The sequence below is a fragment of the Arvicola amphibius genome, chromosome 2 (genome assembly GCF_903992535.2).
Source record: "Arvicola amphibius chromosome 2, mArvAmp1.2, whole genome shotgun sequence".
In the NCBI taxonomy this organism is placed as follows: Eukaryota; Metazoa; Chordata; class Mammalia; order Rodentia; family Cricetidae; genus Arvicola; species Arvicola amphibius.
In genome coordinates, this window is record NC_052048.2 from 98609882 (window position 1) to 98627193 (window position 17312).

General features: G+C 42.7%; 1 protein-coding gene across 1 annotated transcript in view; it reads left to right on the top strand.

Annotated features, from left to right (window-relative positions):
* The window catches only part of Nol10 (nucleolar protein 10), an 84267-nt gene that overhangs the window by 49493 nt on the left and 17462 nt on the right, over nt 1–17312 (top strand). Inside the window, exons 14-18 of the mRNA XM_038320817.1 lie at nt 6424–6550; nt 9722–9801; nt 9985–10083; nt 11537–11626; nt 16877–17053. Coding sequence (XP_038176745.1) covers nt 6424–6550; nt 9722–9801; nt 9985–10083; nt 11537–11626; nt 16877–17053 — 573 coding nt within the window. The remainder of the gene's footprint in view (nt 1–6423; nt 6551–9721; nt 9802–9984; nt 10084–11536; nt 11627–16876; nt 17054–17312) is intronic.

The following is a 17312-nucleotide window of genomic DNA, read 5'->3' on the forward strand; positions in this document are numbered from 1 at the left end:
TTCCATACAGCCCCATAGCCATGTGCTGTAGCTCGGGGTTCTCTTCCAGAGTTATGTCCTCTGGTGTCCTTAGAGGTGTTTACTAGCCCCTGCACCCGCTTCCTGGTGTCCCAGATGCACCAAGGGACTGTCTCTGCCTCCTCACTGCCGCCTGCCTCTGCGTGCTCTTGCCGACCACGTGTATTCTCCGACACAAGGCTTGGGGTTGGAGCAGCATCACTCACTGAAAGCTCCTTGTAGTTCTAATATTGATGTTAATTTTGTATTTAACTGTTTGCCAGGGATGTCGTCTCCCCTGGCTCTTGAATGCAGACATGCTGCCTCATGCTCATTTGTACTTTCAGAGCCTTGTGTAGACTAGCTCTCCCTTGACCATCGGACAGGGGGAGAGCACCCTGTTTACAGGGTTTGTTTTACTTGGTCTTATTTTTCTTATTAATTTCAGTGTCTAAACTACATTTCTAAACCAAATCAAGATTAAATCACAGATCATTTTTCTCCTTTCCCAAAGTAAGCCTTGCATTGAGGTAGTCCAGGTCTGTGATTCTAGCACCTGAGGGGCAAAGCTAGGATGATTAGTAGTTCAGGGTCATCTTCTCGTACATTATGAGTTGAGGCCAGCCTAGGCTAAACTTGTTCCCAAGAAATAAAACAAGTCTTAAGCCCTGAGGTTAAATCATAGTGACGTTAACCTGAGTCTTAGGAACAGGGGACAAAAGGCTACAGCAGAGCAGTGTGCCTTTGAGTGACTCACAGCTGCTCAGGCTAATGCATGTAAACTTGGATGTGCAATTAGGCAGCTCATTATGCTGCAAACACAATTACATGCTCAAGACAGCCCCTCCCTTTGGCTCACCCAGTCTGTGATGCTCATTAAGCCTCAGCTGTCAGAATTGAAAACACATACTGGGGACGGTGGTTCATGTAGCAAACATGGAGTAAGCTGTAGGAGGAAATTTTCTTCCGAGTTTGTCTTAGAGTTGAACATCATAATTTACAAAAATCTATTCTCTCCCTAAAGAATCATACTGTAAAGCATAAAAATTATGAATAAAACTAGTCCATAATATTTGTATTATAGCTTAACTAAGTTTAGTATATATTTACTACATAGAGCAGTATTTAGTATGTATATTTTTATTGTAGTACAGTGTCTTCATCTCTTTCTTACCTGTAATTTTTATATTTAAAAAAGCTTTTCTTTTTTATAACCGACCTGACTCCTTAGGGCACAAGCTTGACCTAGATTGACAATGATAAGGTTCTTTATTTTATCTTTATTTTGTCCCAAATAAGTGGTATGAATATATGTGACTCTTCTGTAGACATTCTCAATGGGTTTAATAATGGGCCACTAAGCCAGAATCCACTGAGATTTCATATAACCTATGGTATATTTACTGTATTATTATTTTTTAAGATGCCAGAAATTCTGGGCTGTAATTCTGACTCCAGCTGTTTGCGATAAAGATGCATGGCTTCACAGTGAGAAAAGCAGCTTCCTATCTAGACCTAAGTTTAAACCCCATTGGGTCTGACTTTACCCCTTAAAGTCACCAGTGCTGCTGGTGATCGTAGCTCTACTCTCAGAATTTGTATTTCTGTCTGTTTTTAGAATATCCTGAAAACAGTTAAAATAACTGAGTAGTTAACTCATATGACTGCTGAGTGATAAACTTATTCTGTAGTCCAACTTGGCCTTGCTGGGAGTCAGTAAACATAGTTTATTATTTTTTTATTTATTTACTTTGTCCATGTTTATGTTTGTGGCTACTCAGATCTGGAGGTCAGAGGACAACTTTTTCCACCATGTGGGTACCAAGGATGGAACTCAGGCGTCAGGCTAGGCAGCCTTTGCCCACCAAGCATCTCATCCCTCAGCATCTAGAATATGTTAAGTGCATTCTCTGCCACTGAACTGCAACTCCTATCTCAGAAAACATGACGTGGTTGGTGGAATGGTAATGTCCGTTGATTGTTTAAAAAGAAAAAGTAAGTTTTCCTCAAGGTGTAAAACCAAAACTTTGTAAATCAATATATCTCTAAGAATTAGTTGACATGTAATGTTATGCCTTGGAAGACAGCAAGGGACTTTGATATGTTAATATGCAATTATTGTAAGCACAGCAGAGACGCAACCATGTTTTTTGCAAGTTAATGGTAGGCCTATAAAAAAGTGCTGGCTTGGATGAGCATGCAGTTACCTTGAGTAAGTTCCACCTCCTACGGTAACTGTGAGGTTTTCTCCAAAAAGGAAGTGGGACATGTGCTTAATAAAGTCACCACTAGGTTTAATTTTGGTTTTTGTGGGAATATTTACTCCTATAGAATGTAATGGCCACGAGTCTGATTGTAGAGATTATTTATCATAAGTAGACTTGTCTCCTGAGAGACAGATTAATAGAACTCCATGAAAATCCAGGTATTTAATCAAAAGGAAGGTCACAGACATGACAAGGGCCTGTAAGAAGGCTCAGTAAATAAAGGTGCCTGCCACTAAGCCTCACAACCTAACCTTGATCCCTGGAACACTCATGTTGATAAAAAGGGCCATTTTCTGCTGATTGTCCTCTGCCCTCCATATGACACCTTGCCCCCCCCCCCTTACGCACACTAATTAAATAAATGTAATGATAATTTTTTAAAAGAAGAGTGGAAAACTAGATTTAGAGCTGGTCTGGCATTGGTCATCCCTTCCACCATCCCGAAGGAGCTTGAAATCCATTCTTTCCTTTGTCCTTCAGGTCCGACTCTGTAGCTGTAGTCACCTGGAGTCAGTGAGCTACAGATTGGAAATACTTGCAAAAACATGGTCTACATCTTGACCATGTATATACATCTATATACAGACGTGGTGCTGTGTGACAAAACTTTTCCTGGGGAGACACAACACACACGTCTACTCACCCCAGATAGAGAACCTGTGACAGACCAAAGTCCAGCTTGGAGGACCATGAGTTTTACTGGGGTCATTTACAGGAATACGGGTGAAGGGTTATTTACAGGAGCAGAAATTCCTCAAAAGACAACTGCATCACCAAAGCCTGCCCCAGCACAGGTGACAGCTGGGAACCCAGAGCACTGCAGAGGCCACCAGCAGCTCACCAGGTTGGAGAGCATCCTTCCCAGGTGCCTCTGTTGAGCTGAACCTCTTCAGGCAGCTCGGCTGCTTTCTGCTGCTTCCAGGGCTGCCCCAGAGTTTTCTTGCAGCTTACCTTGTGTGAGAGGGACTTGCAGCTTCTGTTGTTTACTCTGACAGGAAGGAGCTTAATGAATCCAGTCAGCTTCAGGGACTTCCGGGAGCGATTTTGAGTTGTAGTGCTTCTCTTCAGAATGGTCTGTTTCAGTCTTGGAGGAAACTGTTATATAACATTTGGGTTGGTCTATTTATTTAATTTGGGGGCTTCGGGGGTCACTTTGCCCTAAGAAATATAATAATTATTTACATAGCCCTTATTATTTGTTTGCTTTTTTGGTTTTTCAAGGTAGGGTTTTCTGTGTAATCCTGGCTGTCCTGAAACTCGCTTTGTAGACCAGGCTGGCCTCGAACTCACAGAGATCCACCTCTGCCTCCCGAGCACTGGGATTAAAGGCGTGCGCCACTACTGTCCGGCTGCACTTATATCATATTAGCTTTTAAAATGGTTTTTTTTATGTGTATGTGTGTGTTCCTGCCTGAGTTTATGTGTACCACATCTGTGTAGGGACCTGAGAAGACTAGAAGGTGGGGGGCAATAGGTTCTTTGGAACTGGAGTTACAGGCATTGTGAGCCATCTGATGGAAGTCAACCCAGATCCTCTGCAATAGCGATAAACACTCTCCAGCCCCACCCTCTACCAATTTTTTTTTAAAAAATTAAAATATTATAGGCATGGTGGCACATGCCTTTAATCCCAGCACTTGTGAGGCAGAAGCACGTGCATCTCGAGTTCAAGACCAGCCTGGTCTACAGAGTGGATTCTAGGACAGCCAAGGCTACACAGAGAAACCCTATCTTGAAAAACAAAAAACAATTTAAAGTATTACTTTCATAAATAATGTACAGATGGACTTTCACAGTGATGGGGACTGAGCACATCTGCTCAGCAGTCCTTTACTGTGATTTAAAACATATTGGAGGACACTTCCAGTTTACAAGCATAAGCAGGCTGCTTCATCAGCACCTGCATGGTTTGATGTAAGCAGGAGACTTGGAACTGGTCTCCTGATGGCACCAGGAGTCTCTTGCACCACAGTCAATATAGATCTGATGTTCACCTAAAAATGATCTTATATCTGACAGTTTTATAAGACACAAATATTTTCATCTGAATAAGAAAAAGAGACCATTTGGAAATAGTTTTGCCAGACATTTTCAGTTGTAAACCGTACGCACTTTGTCCCATACTTGTCAAGCACCTGCAGCTTGGGAGACTGGCCTAGGTACTAAGAATTCAGCGTTAAGAAAACCGATGAGGGGCTCACGTCTCTGTAGTTTTCACCTTGGGACCTCATGTTATAGAAAAGTGACAGTGGAGCCCTTCTCTCCTGTCCAAAAGAAGAAAGGCCTGCTGGGAATGCTTTGCTCCTTTGGGTTTGCAGCTGCTGGACGAGCCCTGTGCTTGCGAGGGCAGAAGCTCTTATCAGCTCTGCCAGGGCCTGTGAGCAGCTAACTCGTCACTGGGTTTATTTCAGCTGAGATCCCTGCAGATACCTTTGGACTCGGTTCATTGCTGTATGTGCCTAGGGTGTATGCACACGTGCACACGTGTGGGGGTGGTGGTGTGTGTGTACTTACATGTACATTATCTATATCTTTGCTCTGGGGGTAAAGTTTAAACTTCAGAGGGATCATGGCCAAAAAGCACTCTGTATATTATAATGTTGAGTATAGGTGTCTGTTGATTTCCAGCTACTGCCCCACAATTTAAACCACAGCAGTTCCTTTAAGAGAGTCCTTTGCGAATTTTTCAAAATGTGTTGCATTTCTTGAAGGTTTATGTGTGTTGGAATCAAACTATTTCACTTATTTAAAATAGTATAAATTTGTAATACTGGGAAACTGGTCTGCAAGGCTCCTCTATGCTCCTTAAGACTTGGTTTTCTTGTTCTTTGCCCCATAGTCTCTATGATAGCATATTGCCCCCCCCCACGTGCCGCCTTTAATTGAAGAAGGTGTTAACAAGAGCTGTTCCCCTTTGTTTTGCCTCTTCCTCCTACCATCCCAAAAAGTTATAACCTGATTTCATAGCTTCCATTATGATTTTGGTTTCTCCCCTGTATAATTACTGCTGAAGTAAATAGGTGTCATTGGAAGCTCCGTTGTGCTGACCCTGGGTTCTGAGTTCACTTGTCTGTAGTATCCCCAGGGAATGAGCATATTTCCCTTGAACTAAGCACTGATCGCAATGGGTGTAGCCTGGTACAGGGAAAGATACTGTCAACACTAAAAAACTACCCAGCAGTCACAGTATTGTAGGGAGGAGTGGGATCATGTTGTATTAGCTTGCTGTAAGCTCTGCCCGGGCTCCTAGCCTTTACCTGGGCCGCCTAATGGTTATTTACTTTAGGTCAGGCCTGACGGAGTCTGGGTATGAAAATAAAAGTGTAGGTACTAATATAACCAGTATTTTTGGTGTACTAAGGTTTATTTTAGACTGGCTAGGACCATGCTTGTTTTTTTAATGAGAACATTTAAAATCTCTTACACTCTCAACCGTTGTTGAAAATATAATACACTGCTATTGGTATAGTCTAGAATTCAATTTTGTATGTGTTTATGTGTGGGGAGGGGTGAATACCCATGTGTGTGCATATGTGTAAAGGTCAGAGGTCAACCTCAGCTATAAATCTCCAAGCGCCATTTTTTTTTTTTTTTTTTGACTATTAGGCTCCACTAGTGAGCCTTTCTCTATTTCCCCAGTGCAGGGCTTGCAAGCACATGCTACGTGCCCGAGTTTTGGGGTTTGTTTTTTATCATGGTTTCTGAGGATCAAACTGAGATTCTCATTGTTCCGTTGGCTAAGTACTTTAATGATATTTAAATAGGCCACATAAAATTAGGATAGAATTATCAAGTAGTGAAAAATCTTGAAAGTGGGTAATGCTTACTTTAGACCTTTGTTTGTTGTGGTCGACAAGCTTTTATAAAATCCTGGTGCTGTGTTATAGAGTTCTAGCACTCTTTTCAGTGAGTCACATGATGGGTAAAGGAAGAGACTTTAAGTATCTGAATTGCTTGTCTGTATTTTGATAGTTTAATGTAACAGTGTAATCTTTCCAGCCTAAATTCTTCTACTTTGTTTATTTTTCCCACTATATTCTCTGCCGAGTTTACATATATTGTAGCTATCTTTATTCTGATGGAAACAAACACAGCTGTGATTAAAGAACCCTGCTCTAAGGTGTTGTGGTTGACAGTGACCTTCAATAACTCCCCCCAGGTTCTGGGTCCTGCACCCAGGTGGTGTTCATTCCTGGACAACTTGACAGAAGAATTAGAAGAGAATCCAGAGAGCACAGTGTATGATGACTACAAATTCGTCACCAAGAAAGACCTTGAAAATTTGGGTAAAATGTGCTAAAAATTATTTTTGAAATTGTCTTATTTCCACTTTTAGGAGTTTTAAACATTAGAATTGATTGAGCCATTTTTATCTGATTTTCCAAATGTCCCATTTCTGCCAAATCAGATATCAAAAATGTTCTAAATGATCAAATTTATAATCTCTACTCAGAAAAAGGCTTAGGTAAGTCCGACTGGCTGACACTCCCTGTGCCATCACCGATGACCTGTCCAGAGAGTGGCTGCTCCCTGGGTCTCCGGGAGTGGAACGCGACCTTGAGAGTATGCTAAATGGAAGCGTAGTAACTGAAGTCTCACAGACTGTAAACAGGTGGTTCTTGGGTCTCTTTTAAATTTATTCATGAAGAACCTAATCCAAAGCTTAGGGTTCAAGCCTTCCAATAGAAAAGACTCTTCATGCAGACTGAACATTCCAACCGATATCTGAAGTGCTCCAGAGGTCAGAACTTTCTGAGCACTGACTTGACACTCCAATGTTTTAGGCTTTTGAGCCTAGATTTTTAAATTAGGAACTCAAAGCTTTCCATGACTATAGTGACCACCTTACTTAATCAGTTTGCAAAGAGATCTATTTTGAATCAAGATAAGTTTAGATTTTGCAGTCTGACTGGGCACATTCACTGGGTAGAGCCATAGTGAGATCAATCGCTAAAGAGCAAGACTCCTAATTCCCCAAAGGCCTTTCACACGACATCATTGGCAAATATATCTATACTTGGGTAATTAATCAGACCACATACTCTGAGGAAAATTTAGGTGCCGAGCACATGCAGACACATACTTAAGTTGTGTGTTTTTACATGTCATACGGATCTCTGTTAAGACTCCATTGCAAAAGTCCATCCTTATAATTTCACTAATATATTGACCTCTAGGAAGTATTTTCTGATTAACTCTTATAGTTCCAATAAAAGAGCACCCTATTTAATTTTGCCTTTTGTTGTCGTTGTTGTTCCAAAATGCATACTACTTTAAACTGCTACATGATTTTTTCCAGTCTGATTTTCAGGTCGAATTACGGAAGTCAGAGTCACGTGTTGTTCAGAACGATAGTGATAGCAAATGCCTGTAGTCTCCCTGGAGAGATGGGGGCAGGAAGATTTCAAGTTCCAACCCTGCCAGGGATACTCAGTGAGACCTTATCTCAGAATAAAAATAAAAAGCTGCCTAGAGTTGTATCTCAGCGGTACAGAGCTTGCCTAGCGTGCACAGGCCCCTCTTGGTTCAGTCTTCAGCAAACCAAACAGAAGAAAGGCAGTCACTCGATAGTCTACAAGCTGTGTGTGTTTCAGCATCACGCATGGTTTCTTTTGAAGATAAGCCATGTCATAACATCCCTGGTTTTGTTTTTGTGTGTGTGTGTTCTCTCTGTCTCTTTCTCTCTCTCTCTCTCTCTCTCTCTCTCTCTCTCTCTCTCTCTCTCTCTCTCTCTCTCTCTCTCTCTCACACACACACACACACACACACACACACACACACACATACACACACACACACCTAGAATTTGCACCTAAATAATTTCTAGGGAATGAAGAAATGGCTCAGCAGTTATGAACACATACTGCTCTTGCAGAGAACCCGAGTTGGGTTTCCATGCTCACATCAGACAGCTTATACCCACATGTCACTCAAGCTCCAGAGGATCCAACATCCTCTTCTGGACTATACAAGCACCTGCACTCACACATGTGCAGACACATATAAACATAACTATAGATGTTTAACAGAACTAATTTCTTTGACGTAGCAGAGTTCCTGTGTTTCCTTAATGTGTTCCTGTTCTGAATTTCTTATTGTTTTATTACTACACTTGTGCGTTCACACATGGTGTGTTTTTGTAGCATGCATGTTGAGGACAGAGGACAGCTGTATAGAGTTGGTTTTGTCCTACCTTTATGTGGGTTCCAGGGATCGAACTCGGGTCATCAGGTTTGCATGGCAGTTGCTTTACCTGATCCTGTCTCTTACCAGCCCCTTACACTTACTATCCTAAGTGTAATCTATTAAGTGAAGGTTCCCGAACACCAACTGATAGTGAACTCCTTAGTCTATGCTGAAACTTTGTGTGAATAATGTAGACCTTTGAACAGGGTCTATCTGTAGCCTAGGCTGGCCTCAAAGCCTTCCCCTTCCTGTGGTTGCCTCCCCAGTGTTGAGATTGTATTGTAGTCCCATATTCTGTAGTCCATGCCTGGTGGTGCTAGAGATGTTTGTGATGCTGAGATTGAACTCAGAGTCTTGTGCATGCTAGACAGATGCTCCTCCAGACCTATACCCCCAGCCCAGTGTCATGGGTCTTAATGTCATACGTATGTGTGTATGTGAGTTAAGTTTGACAGCTGTTTGTGTTTGGGAAGACCAGGCCTTGACACTGCCCTTTGTTTCTGGAAATGTTGACAACTACTTCAGGTCTGCTTCCCCGTTCCTACTTAACAGTATATATATATCTGGCAACCTACTGTTGATTCCCAACATACTGCTTTAAAATCAAGCTGTTTTAGCCCTGCAGGTGGCACCTGCCTCTAGTCCTAGCACTCAGGAGGAAGAGGCAGGTAGAACTCTGAGTTGAAGGCCACTCAGGTCTACATAGAGAGTTGTGGTATAGCCAGTGCTACATAGAGAGACCCTGTTTCAGTAAATAAATGAACAAATTATTTCAAAACCCAAGAAGCACTATCATAAGGAACTTTCTTTTCCATAGTCGTAGTCCATCAAGCCTTTCCCATTAGTTTTACACTTAAGACACTTAAGACAATGAGAATGGCATTAATGCAGTTATTTAATACAGTTTTAGTCCTTAAATATTTTACTCTAAAGGGAAACTGTATTATAATTAAATTGTGTTTAAGAAAAACTTAAGGTTTAATGACTCAGTAGTTAAGAGCACACTGGCTGCTCTTCGAGTCTCAGCACCCACATGACTGCTTACAACTTTCTGTAACTCCAGTCTCAGGGGATGCAACACCCACCTCTGGTCTCTGTGGGTACTGCATCTATCTACATGGTGCACAGACATACACCCATACACATAAAATAATACGGTGTTTTGCACCCGTACACATAAAATAAAAAGAAAGGTTATTAAAAAAAGGAAGAAAAACTTACATTTTACTGACAACTTCATAAAGTCCTACCCTCTTCTGGTGAACTTGCAGGGCTCACACATCTCATCGGATCCCCTTTCCTCCGGGCTTATATGCATGGATTTTTCATGGATATCAGACTTTACCACAAGGTAAATATGGGCTCTAGGTATTTCAGGTGATGCTAAACCATCTATAGCTGCTTCTGCCTTATTTAAGCCTTCATAAAGCATACTTCTGCTCTGTGAGGGATCCACTTTCTTTGGTACAGTAGTCATGGAACATAAATGCTACTCTATTAATTCTCTTTCATTTCATTCTTTTGTTCTGAAAAGGTGAAATTGATGGTAAATCCATTTGCTTATGAAGAATATAGGAAAGATAAAATTCGGCAGAAGATAGAAGAAACACGCGCACAGAGAGTCCAATTAAAGGTAAAAATTCTGCTCAGCATTGAGCTTGCCAGAGAAAGGTCGTGAAGACGTCTGCCATCATGTCCATGGTTCTCCATCTTTTAGTTCACGTCTTTTGCTTTCTTGGTGTACTTTGTTATGAGGGAAGGTGGCCAAGTGTTTGGGGAATAGTATGTACATGATCTTAACCAAAGGCTAAGACACTGGGCAGTGATCTACAGCAACTGCTCTCAGCACACTAAGAACACCTGATGATGTTGCCAGAGATTTTCAGTTTGACAGACGTTAGAAATCCATTTGTCTCGGTTTCCTGGTGTGCTTGGTTCTCAGGTTCTCTGCATCCTGGAATGCCTAATACAGAGTCAGGAAACCAGCAGCATCTATTGTATTGATGGGGAAGATTTAAAATATACATAACTTTGTCCACCAGACATTAGAGCCCCAGAAAGGCGGAAACACTGAGGTCGGGGTAAGAGAGGTGCTAAGTGCGGGAAGCACCTACCACTTTGGGTCCAGGCATCAAGAAAGACGTGGTCTAGTGAGGAGGACCCAGACTCCTAAGAAGGGGCTGCAGGGTGGTTTCTACCTCTGCTGCTGGGGCTACCTGCTGTTCCCATGGCAAAGAACTGCTATTGGGTGGTTCCAGCAGACGATGTGCACACAGGGAGGAGCTTCCAGTCTGCCTGTTCCTGCTTTCCTGGCTCTTTGGCATTCCGTCCATTGACTCAAATCACAGAGCGATAAAATAATTACTACTGAACATTGGTTTAAAATATTCATACACTCTCAGTAACAAAAGACTAGTGACTTTCCTGAGATTATCTCAATACTTGTTCCATTATCCACAGTTGTTCAGAATTTATAATAGCAGAGAGAGATTACGAGTGTGTGTGTGTTTTAGCAGAGGAGGCGTGTACCTGCCAGAGTTGTATTTTACTTAGAACATTAAATGGAACATGATGTAGAAGAGGAGAGTGGGTAGCTCATCGCTTATCTGAGAGTCCTCAAGCTCCCATCTAGAATTTTCATTAAGAATTCAACCTTTACAGCACTTGGGAGGCAGAGGCAGGCTCTATAAGTTTGAGGCCAGCCTGGTCTACAAGAGCTAGTTCCAGGATAGGCTCCAGAAAAACCCTGTCTCAAAAAAACCAAAACAAAAAAAGAGAATTCAACCTTTAGGGAGCAAGGAGCAATGCAGTGAGCTTTTCAGAGGTTCCCAAAACTGCGACAGAGGGCAGGGCAGGTGTCTGCAATTCCAAGAGACCCAGACTCCGTGGCTAGCTTCCCAGTGAGTTGGAGAGAGCACCGTTCTGTACCATTTGGCCCACCTGCTGCTATTCCTTCTGTCATTCTTTCCTACCGTGGGATGATAAAATAAGAGTGAACCATCCATTGTTAGCTCACACGCTCTCAGAACTGCTAGTATTTAGTGTTGCATGTGTTTATCTCAGTGTATCTATTCCCTCTTTACCAGAAACTGCCCAAAGTTAATAAAGAACTGGCACTTAAATTAATTGAAGAGGAGGAGGAGAAACAGAAGTCTACACTGAAAAAGAAAGTAAAGGTAAGATGTCCTAAGGCAGAGAAAGCATCAGTAAGTTGATTTGTATGTAATGGGTAATAATGTATATCTTTTTATTGTTGGGGTTCCCCTACCCTTTTTTTTTTTTTTTTTTTTTTTTTTTGGTTTTTCGAGACAGGGTTTCCCTGTAGTTTCTAGAGCCTGTCCTGGAGCTAGCTCTTGTAGACCAGGCTGGCCTCGAACTCAGAGATCCGCCTGCCTCTGCCTCCCGAGTGCTGGGATTAAAGGCGTGCGCCACCACCGCCCGGCTGCTACCCTTGCTTTTGAGAGAAAATGTGCTTAACCTAGAAAGTTTGGAAAATGGGGGTGGGGGATGTCAAGTTGAAAACTGCACCCTGTAATCTTCATACAGGGAAATCCTTAGTATTGGGCAGATTTCCTCAGTCCTTTTAAAGTTGCACACCTTATTATCAGGAATACCATGTATGCTGAAATCTTACCCTGGTTCTAGAAGTTAGCAATGCTAGTTTCCCACATTGCTGAAAGTTCTCTGTATTTTAAATGGCTACATATTCTGTGTTCTAATTTACTTAACCTTTTGTTTCTAAATAGCTGTTGCTTGTTTCTATTCTGACTAGGGTTTTGTTGTTGTCTCCAGGCCCTCAGTGGGGGTCTCTGACCCAGGGTGTGGGCAGTGATGGACACCCCAGCAGAAGTGCTATGTCAGCATTGCTCTCTGAACGCAGCACTCTTAGGAGCACCAATCCTGTGTCCATGCACATTGTGGCCGGGGCACCCCTCACTGCTCCACTATCATATTGGGGAGCAGGTACACATGACTTCTTTAAGGTGACATCTTTCAGATGTGCACCCCATGATGGCCTGGGCAGTTTTGCAGGGGCTCTAAAATGAGCATGCGAATTTGAACCTCATGATCTACATGGTTTTGTAGGATTTTCTGGGTCAAGAGTTTTTAATTCTAGACTAAAGTGCTTTTTGTTTTTGACTTGGCATTATGGGAGGTCATGTGCTGCTACCTGCCTGCCTTTTCTGGGGTGATAGTAGACAGGGACCAGCCAGAAAAATCATAAAAGTAAGCACAGCCTTAATGCTGTGCCAAAGTGGGGAGGTGTGCCTCTTTTTCCAAATTTCTAAGACTCTGGGGTCCTCCCTAGTCCTAGTTCCTCTCCTGCAGAGAGTAGACACGGCCCCACCCCCGCCCCGGAGAGGTCATGCAGGACCTGGATAGTGGACTAAAGGACCTGACCTTGTGGCTGTGGGCAGAGCTTTGGGGCTTCCTAGGGGCTTCCTGTCTGGTTACTTATTCTTTGTCTCTGCTCTCCAACCAGGCAGCTGAATGTAAGCTACAGGTGCATGAGCCCCGCTGTGCTCTCTGGTTTTTCTGCATTCCTCAGAACTCAGGCTCTTCTTCGCAACTGTCTTGTGCACTGGTTGTGACTTAGATGTCCCCTCATCTTCACTGTTACCTGTACCGTGTAAGGACAGGTAGGGACATCTCAGTGCTGTGGTTCTGTGGGAGTTCACACGCGCTGTACCATTCTGCTGCCTTCTCTCCCTCAGCCTCTCCCAGCAGCCTTTCCTCCTGGCTTAGTACATCTTTAGGTAAATTATTTAAATCTTAGGAAACTCTTTTAAGGTAAAATACATAGATGGTTTTATGTTTCCGTTTCCATTACATGAATAATCAGCCAATACTGAACAATGACTTAAGCTTACTCAAATTTACATCTTTGTGCTGTAGCTGTACACCTCCCTAATGTACACCAGTGTGTATGACCAAGTGTGTAACAGGGTGGAAATGTGTGGCTTCCTGTTCTGCTGGTGTTCTCCCCGAGTGTCATATTGATCTTATTGGCCGAGCCTGAGGACAATTAGCCTATGGCCTTTTCAGCTCCGCAGTGTCATTTACAAGCCATGTGGAGTGGTCATTGTACTTTCCTGACCTAAGCTCCTAGAAGAGAGTGGAACTAATTTCGATTGTAGATTGGGATATACTTTGTGCTCAGAGCCCTCGTCACAGTGGTGTTATGGGGTACTTGGACTAAATTCAGTTTTGCTGTTTTAAGCATCATGGTATACAGCAGAGCCTGTGATGATAAAAATGCAGAAGTCTGCTCATCCCCTGGAGACTGTGGGGGACAGGGTCTTTGTGTGTGTGTTAATGCACTGAACTCTCGTGCATTCCTCAGGCGCAGTCCACACTGTTTTTTAGACAGTGTCTCGCTGGTGCCTGGGGCTCGTTGATAGACTTTCTCAGTTGCATCAGTGTCCCCTTCCTCTCCCAGCTCTGCTCAGTACCTCCCTCCCCTCCCCTCCCCTCCCCTCCCCTCCCCTCCGTCTGCTACGTTTTCATCTTTTCCTCCCTGTTAATTAGCGACTCTGTGAAGTGACTTTAGCCTTGGGATGTAAGCCATGAGAGTGGCCGCACCGTATGCTCCTGGGCTGTGGAAACTGGTGGCCATGAGGCCCATCTCTGAAAGGGTTGACAGAAGCACCTGGTGGCCCCTGGTCCTGAGCCTGGCTCATATTCACATAGGAGTGGGAGTTTGTGGAAGTTCACACTTCAGGCTACCACAGTGGAGTAGTTTGACAGGTCACTGAAATTTGAATCCTGTTGTTGGGGCCCAGTGTTGTTTAACTTAATCTGCAGACTCCCTATGAGAGATGTTCTGGAAGTCACTTCCAAACAGGTCTTTTCCCTGTGTTCCCTCAGCGTTGACTCTTGCTCACACCTCTCCTATGCTTCACAACCAGGACAGCATGCGTGCTCTTTAGACGCTATCTTAGGGTCTCATATTGGGCTTGTACTATTTGTGCTGATTCAGAGAGGGTGAAGCTTAGGAAAAGGTGACCTTCTTCTGTCACCTGCACTGTCTCCTCCTGGCTCCTTATAGCTGGTTCTGTCTTTAAAACTATGTCACTGACCACCAAATTCTGCTAAGAAGGAAGCTCTGCTAGTAAAATGGGCCCAAATTTACTTTTTATTGACTTAAATCAGGCTCCATGATCAGTGTTCAGTCTTATTATTGAAATGTAGGCATAATATACGGTCAGAATCGATTCTTAGGCACAAATATTTAATTTGTCATCTAATGGTTTTAGAGTCAAACCAGATTGCTCACAAATTAAGAGAATTCCTACCCCCCCTACCAAACACTAATGCAAGTGTTGAGTGTGAGTGAGTGCGTGCGTGTGTGTGTGTGTGTGTGTGTGTGTGCATGTGTGAGCGCACGTTTCTGTCGTATTCTTTATATTTTTTCTTTTAAGTCAGATGTGAAAACAAGCATTTGGACAAGCAAAAATATCTGAGGGAAATACAGCTGGGCAAAGGAGTTTTTATTTTATAATCATTCATCTAAAGTACATTTGTCTTTCGGCAGAATAATTTATTTGTTGTAAATTAAGGGGGAAAATCTTTTAAATACCAGCAACATGTTCTATTTAACAGTCTGTTGTTTTAAATATAATAACTGGTAAATACAGCAAGGTATTAAATTTTTTCCTTTTTTTAACCTAAAGTTGGACACATAGCTATTAACCTGAAATACTGGTAAATCACCAATACCACCTTTCCCATATTTACAGGTGACTCTAAAATTTACCTGGTGTCCCCTCCTGTCTCCTGTGTTCTTTTGTGAATTATTGATCTCAAGATACCTAATGGTATCATTCAGAATGTGGATGATACCTGTGCCATACTCAGTCTTAAATGAACATATTTCTTGCCCTTTGTGCTGGTCCACACCATTTATCCTGATGCCCTAATGATGGCTCCAAACTCGTCCTTCTCAGTGGTCTGCCCACTCAGGCTTGACAGCCAAGAGCTGTTTCCAGCCCCATGTTTAATTCTTAGTTCGTCTCATCCAACTACCTTTCAGTTCTTACCTTTCAGTTCTGTAGAAATATATCTCACATCCTTCATACATCTGCACGTCCTTCATACATCTGCACGTCCTTCATACAGCTGCACATCCTTCTTACATCTGCATGTTTGTCATATATCTTTATATCCTTCATAACCTCTGAACATCCTTCTTACATCTGAGCATCCTTCATACATCCGAATGCTTTTTCTATGGTGCCTTGTAGCAAACACATTGTGGTTTTTTTTTCTTTCCTTTGAAGTTGGGTTCAGGAACTGGAGCTTTTCTTTCCTTGATCTATTTTAGAAATGATGTTTACTCAAGGAAGACTTTTGAACTTAGTGTCTCTTGGAATTTTAGTTAATAGCTTATCAATTCAGAGTTTCGTATAAGTAATAAACGGGTCATACTCCCCCATGTCTTGTGGTTTGCCGTGTTTTTATGTAGCTCTGCCACACAAATGCAGCATTCAGAACTTAGTTCAGAGGTGGAGCATCAGCCGGTAAAATAAAGTCTGTTCTGTCAAGCGAGAGCCATCACAGGCAAACTGGCCTGTCCCAGCTCTGCTCTAGGCTGTCACTCTGATTTATAATCATCCCTGGGTGGCTGTTCCCCTCCAGCTTCCAGGCCCTGAGTGTGAGAATACCACCATATATGACATGAGCACAGCCTGTCGTCTGTGTCATGTGTTTATTGTACATATTAGGAAGCTTGCTATTTAAAATGGTACAAATAAAAAGGAATTTAATGTCAGCTCTGAGCTATGCAAATGAACCTGAACAGGCAAAGCTTTATTATGTAGCGATAGTTCTGTGTCCTGTAGACTAAGTCACAGCCCAAGGAGGGAAGCTAGTAAACTTCCTTAGACTGCATGAAGGTGTCCCAACTCCAGGTGACTTAGACAAAGTCAGTAACTTCTGTGCCAGCTCTCCCTGCACATCCGCGCTGACAACTCAGACTCCTTCTGTTGTGCAATGTGAGGTTGGGAAGCTTCCTTATTTTAGTTTAATATGGTAGCTGTGCTTTAAAAACCATATCCTTATGTATTTCCTTGAGAAATGTTGGGTTGTTTGTGTTTGCTTTGCACTAGAAATATCAACTGAAGAATCTTCTTCCCTCTATAGTAAGCATAAAATTAGCTGAAAAGATTCATTCTTCAATCATTCTGTGTAATGTCCAGGAATTATCAATCAAGTGCTAAGTATATCAATAGAATTTGTTTCGTTGGTGAGAAGTAAAACCTAGAATCGATTAGGAAGTTCTGAAAACCAGTTCTAAAGAAAATTTGGACATTTGATAATGTTAGTAGTCTCGTGTGGCTGGTTGGTTTATAATGGAGAAGTGTTGTATGAGAGCTGATGAGAGCTCACTCGGGCACCCACTTAAACTGGTCCTGTTTCTCCTGCAGAGCCTCCCGAATATCCTCACAGACGACCGATTTAAAGTTATGTTTGAGAACCCCGACTTCCAGGTGGATGAAGAGAGTGAGGAGTTCCGGCTTCTCAACCCGCTTGTCTCGAGGATCAGTGAGAAGAGGAAGAAGCAGCTGAGGATGTTGGAGCAGCAAGAGCTTCAAGCTAAGAACGTAAAGCACGCCCGTCACTTAGCTGGGGTGGCTTCTTGTTGTGTGCCTGTCTTAGAGACCTTTAGTTCCGCCCTGCACATGCTGCTGTGTCACCTAGGACACCTGGGCTGCAAGTCTACATCGAGCAGGTCCCCCACACCTCCGCCTTCTCTTCCTTACCCCCTTCCCCTGTTAGTCCCTTTGTTCCACTAGACAGGTGCACTTCTGCTCTCACGTCATATGTACTTACATGATTCTCGGTGTTTACACAAAACCTAAG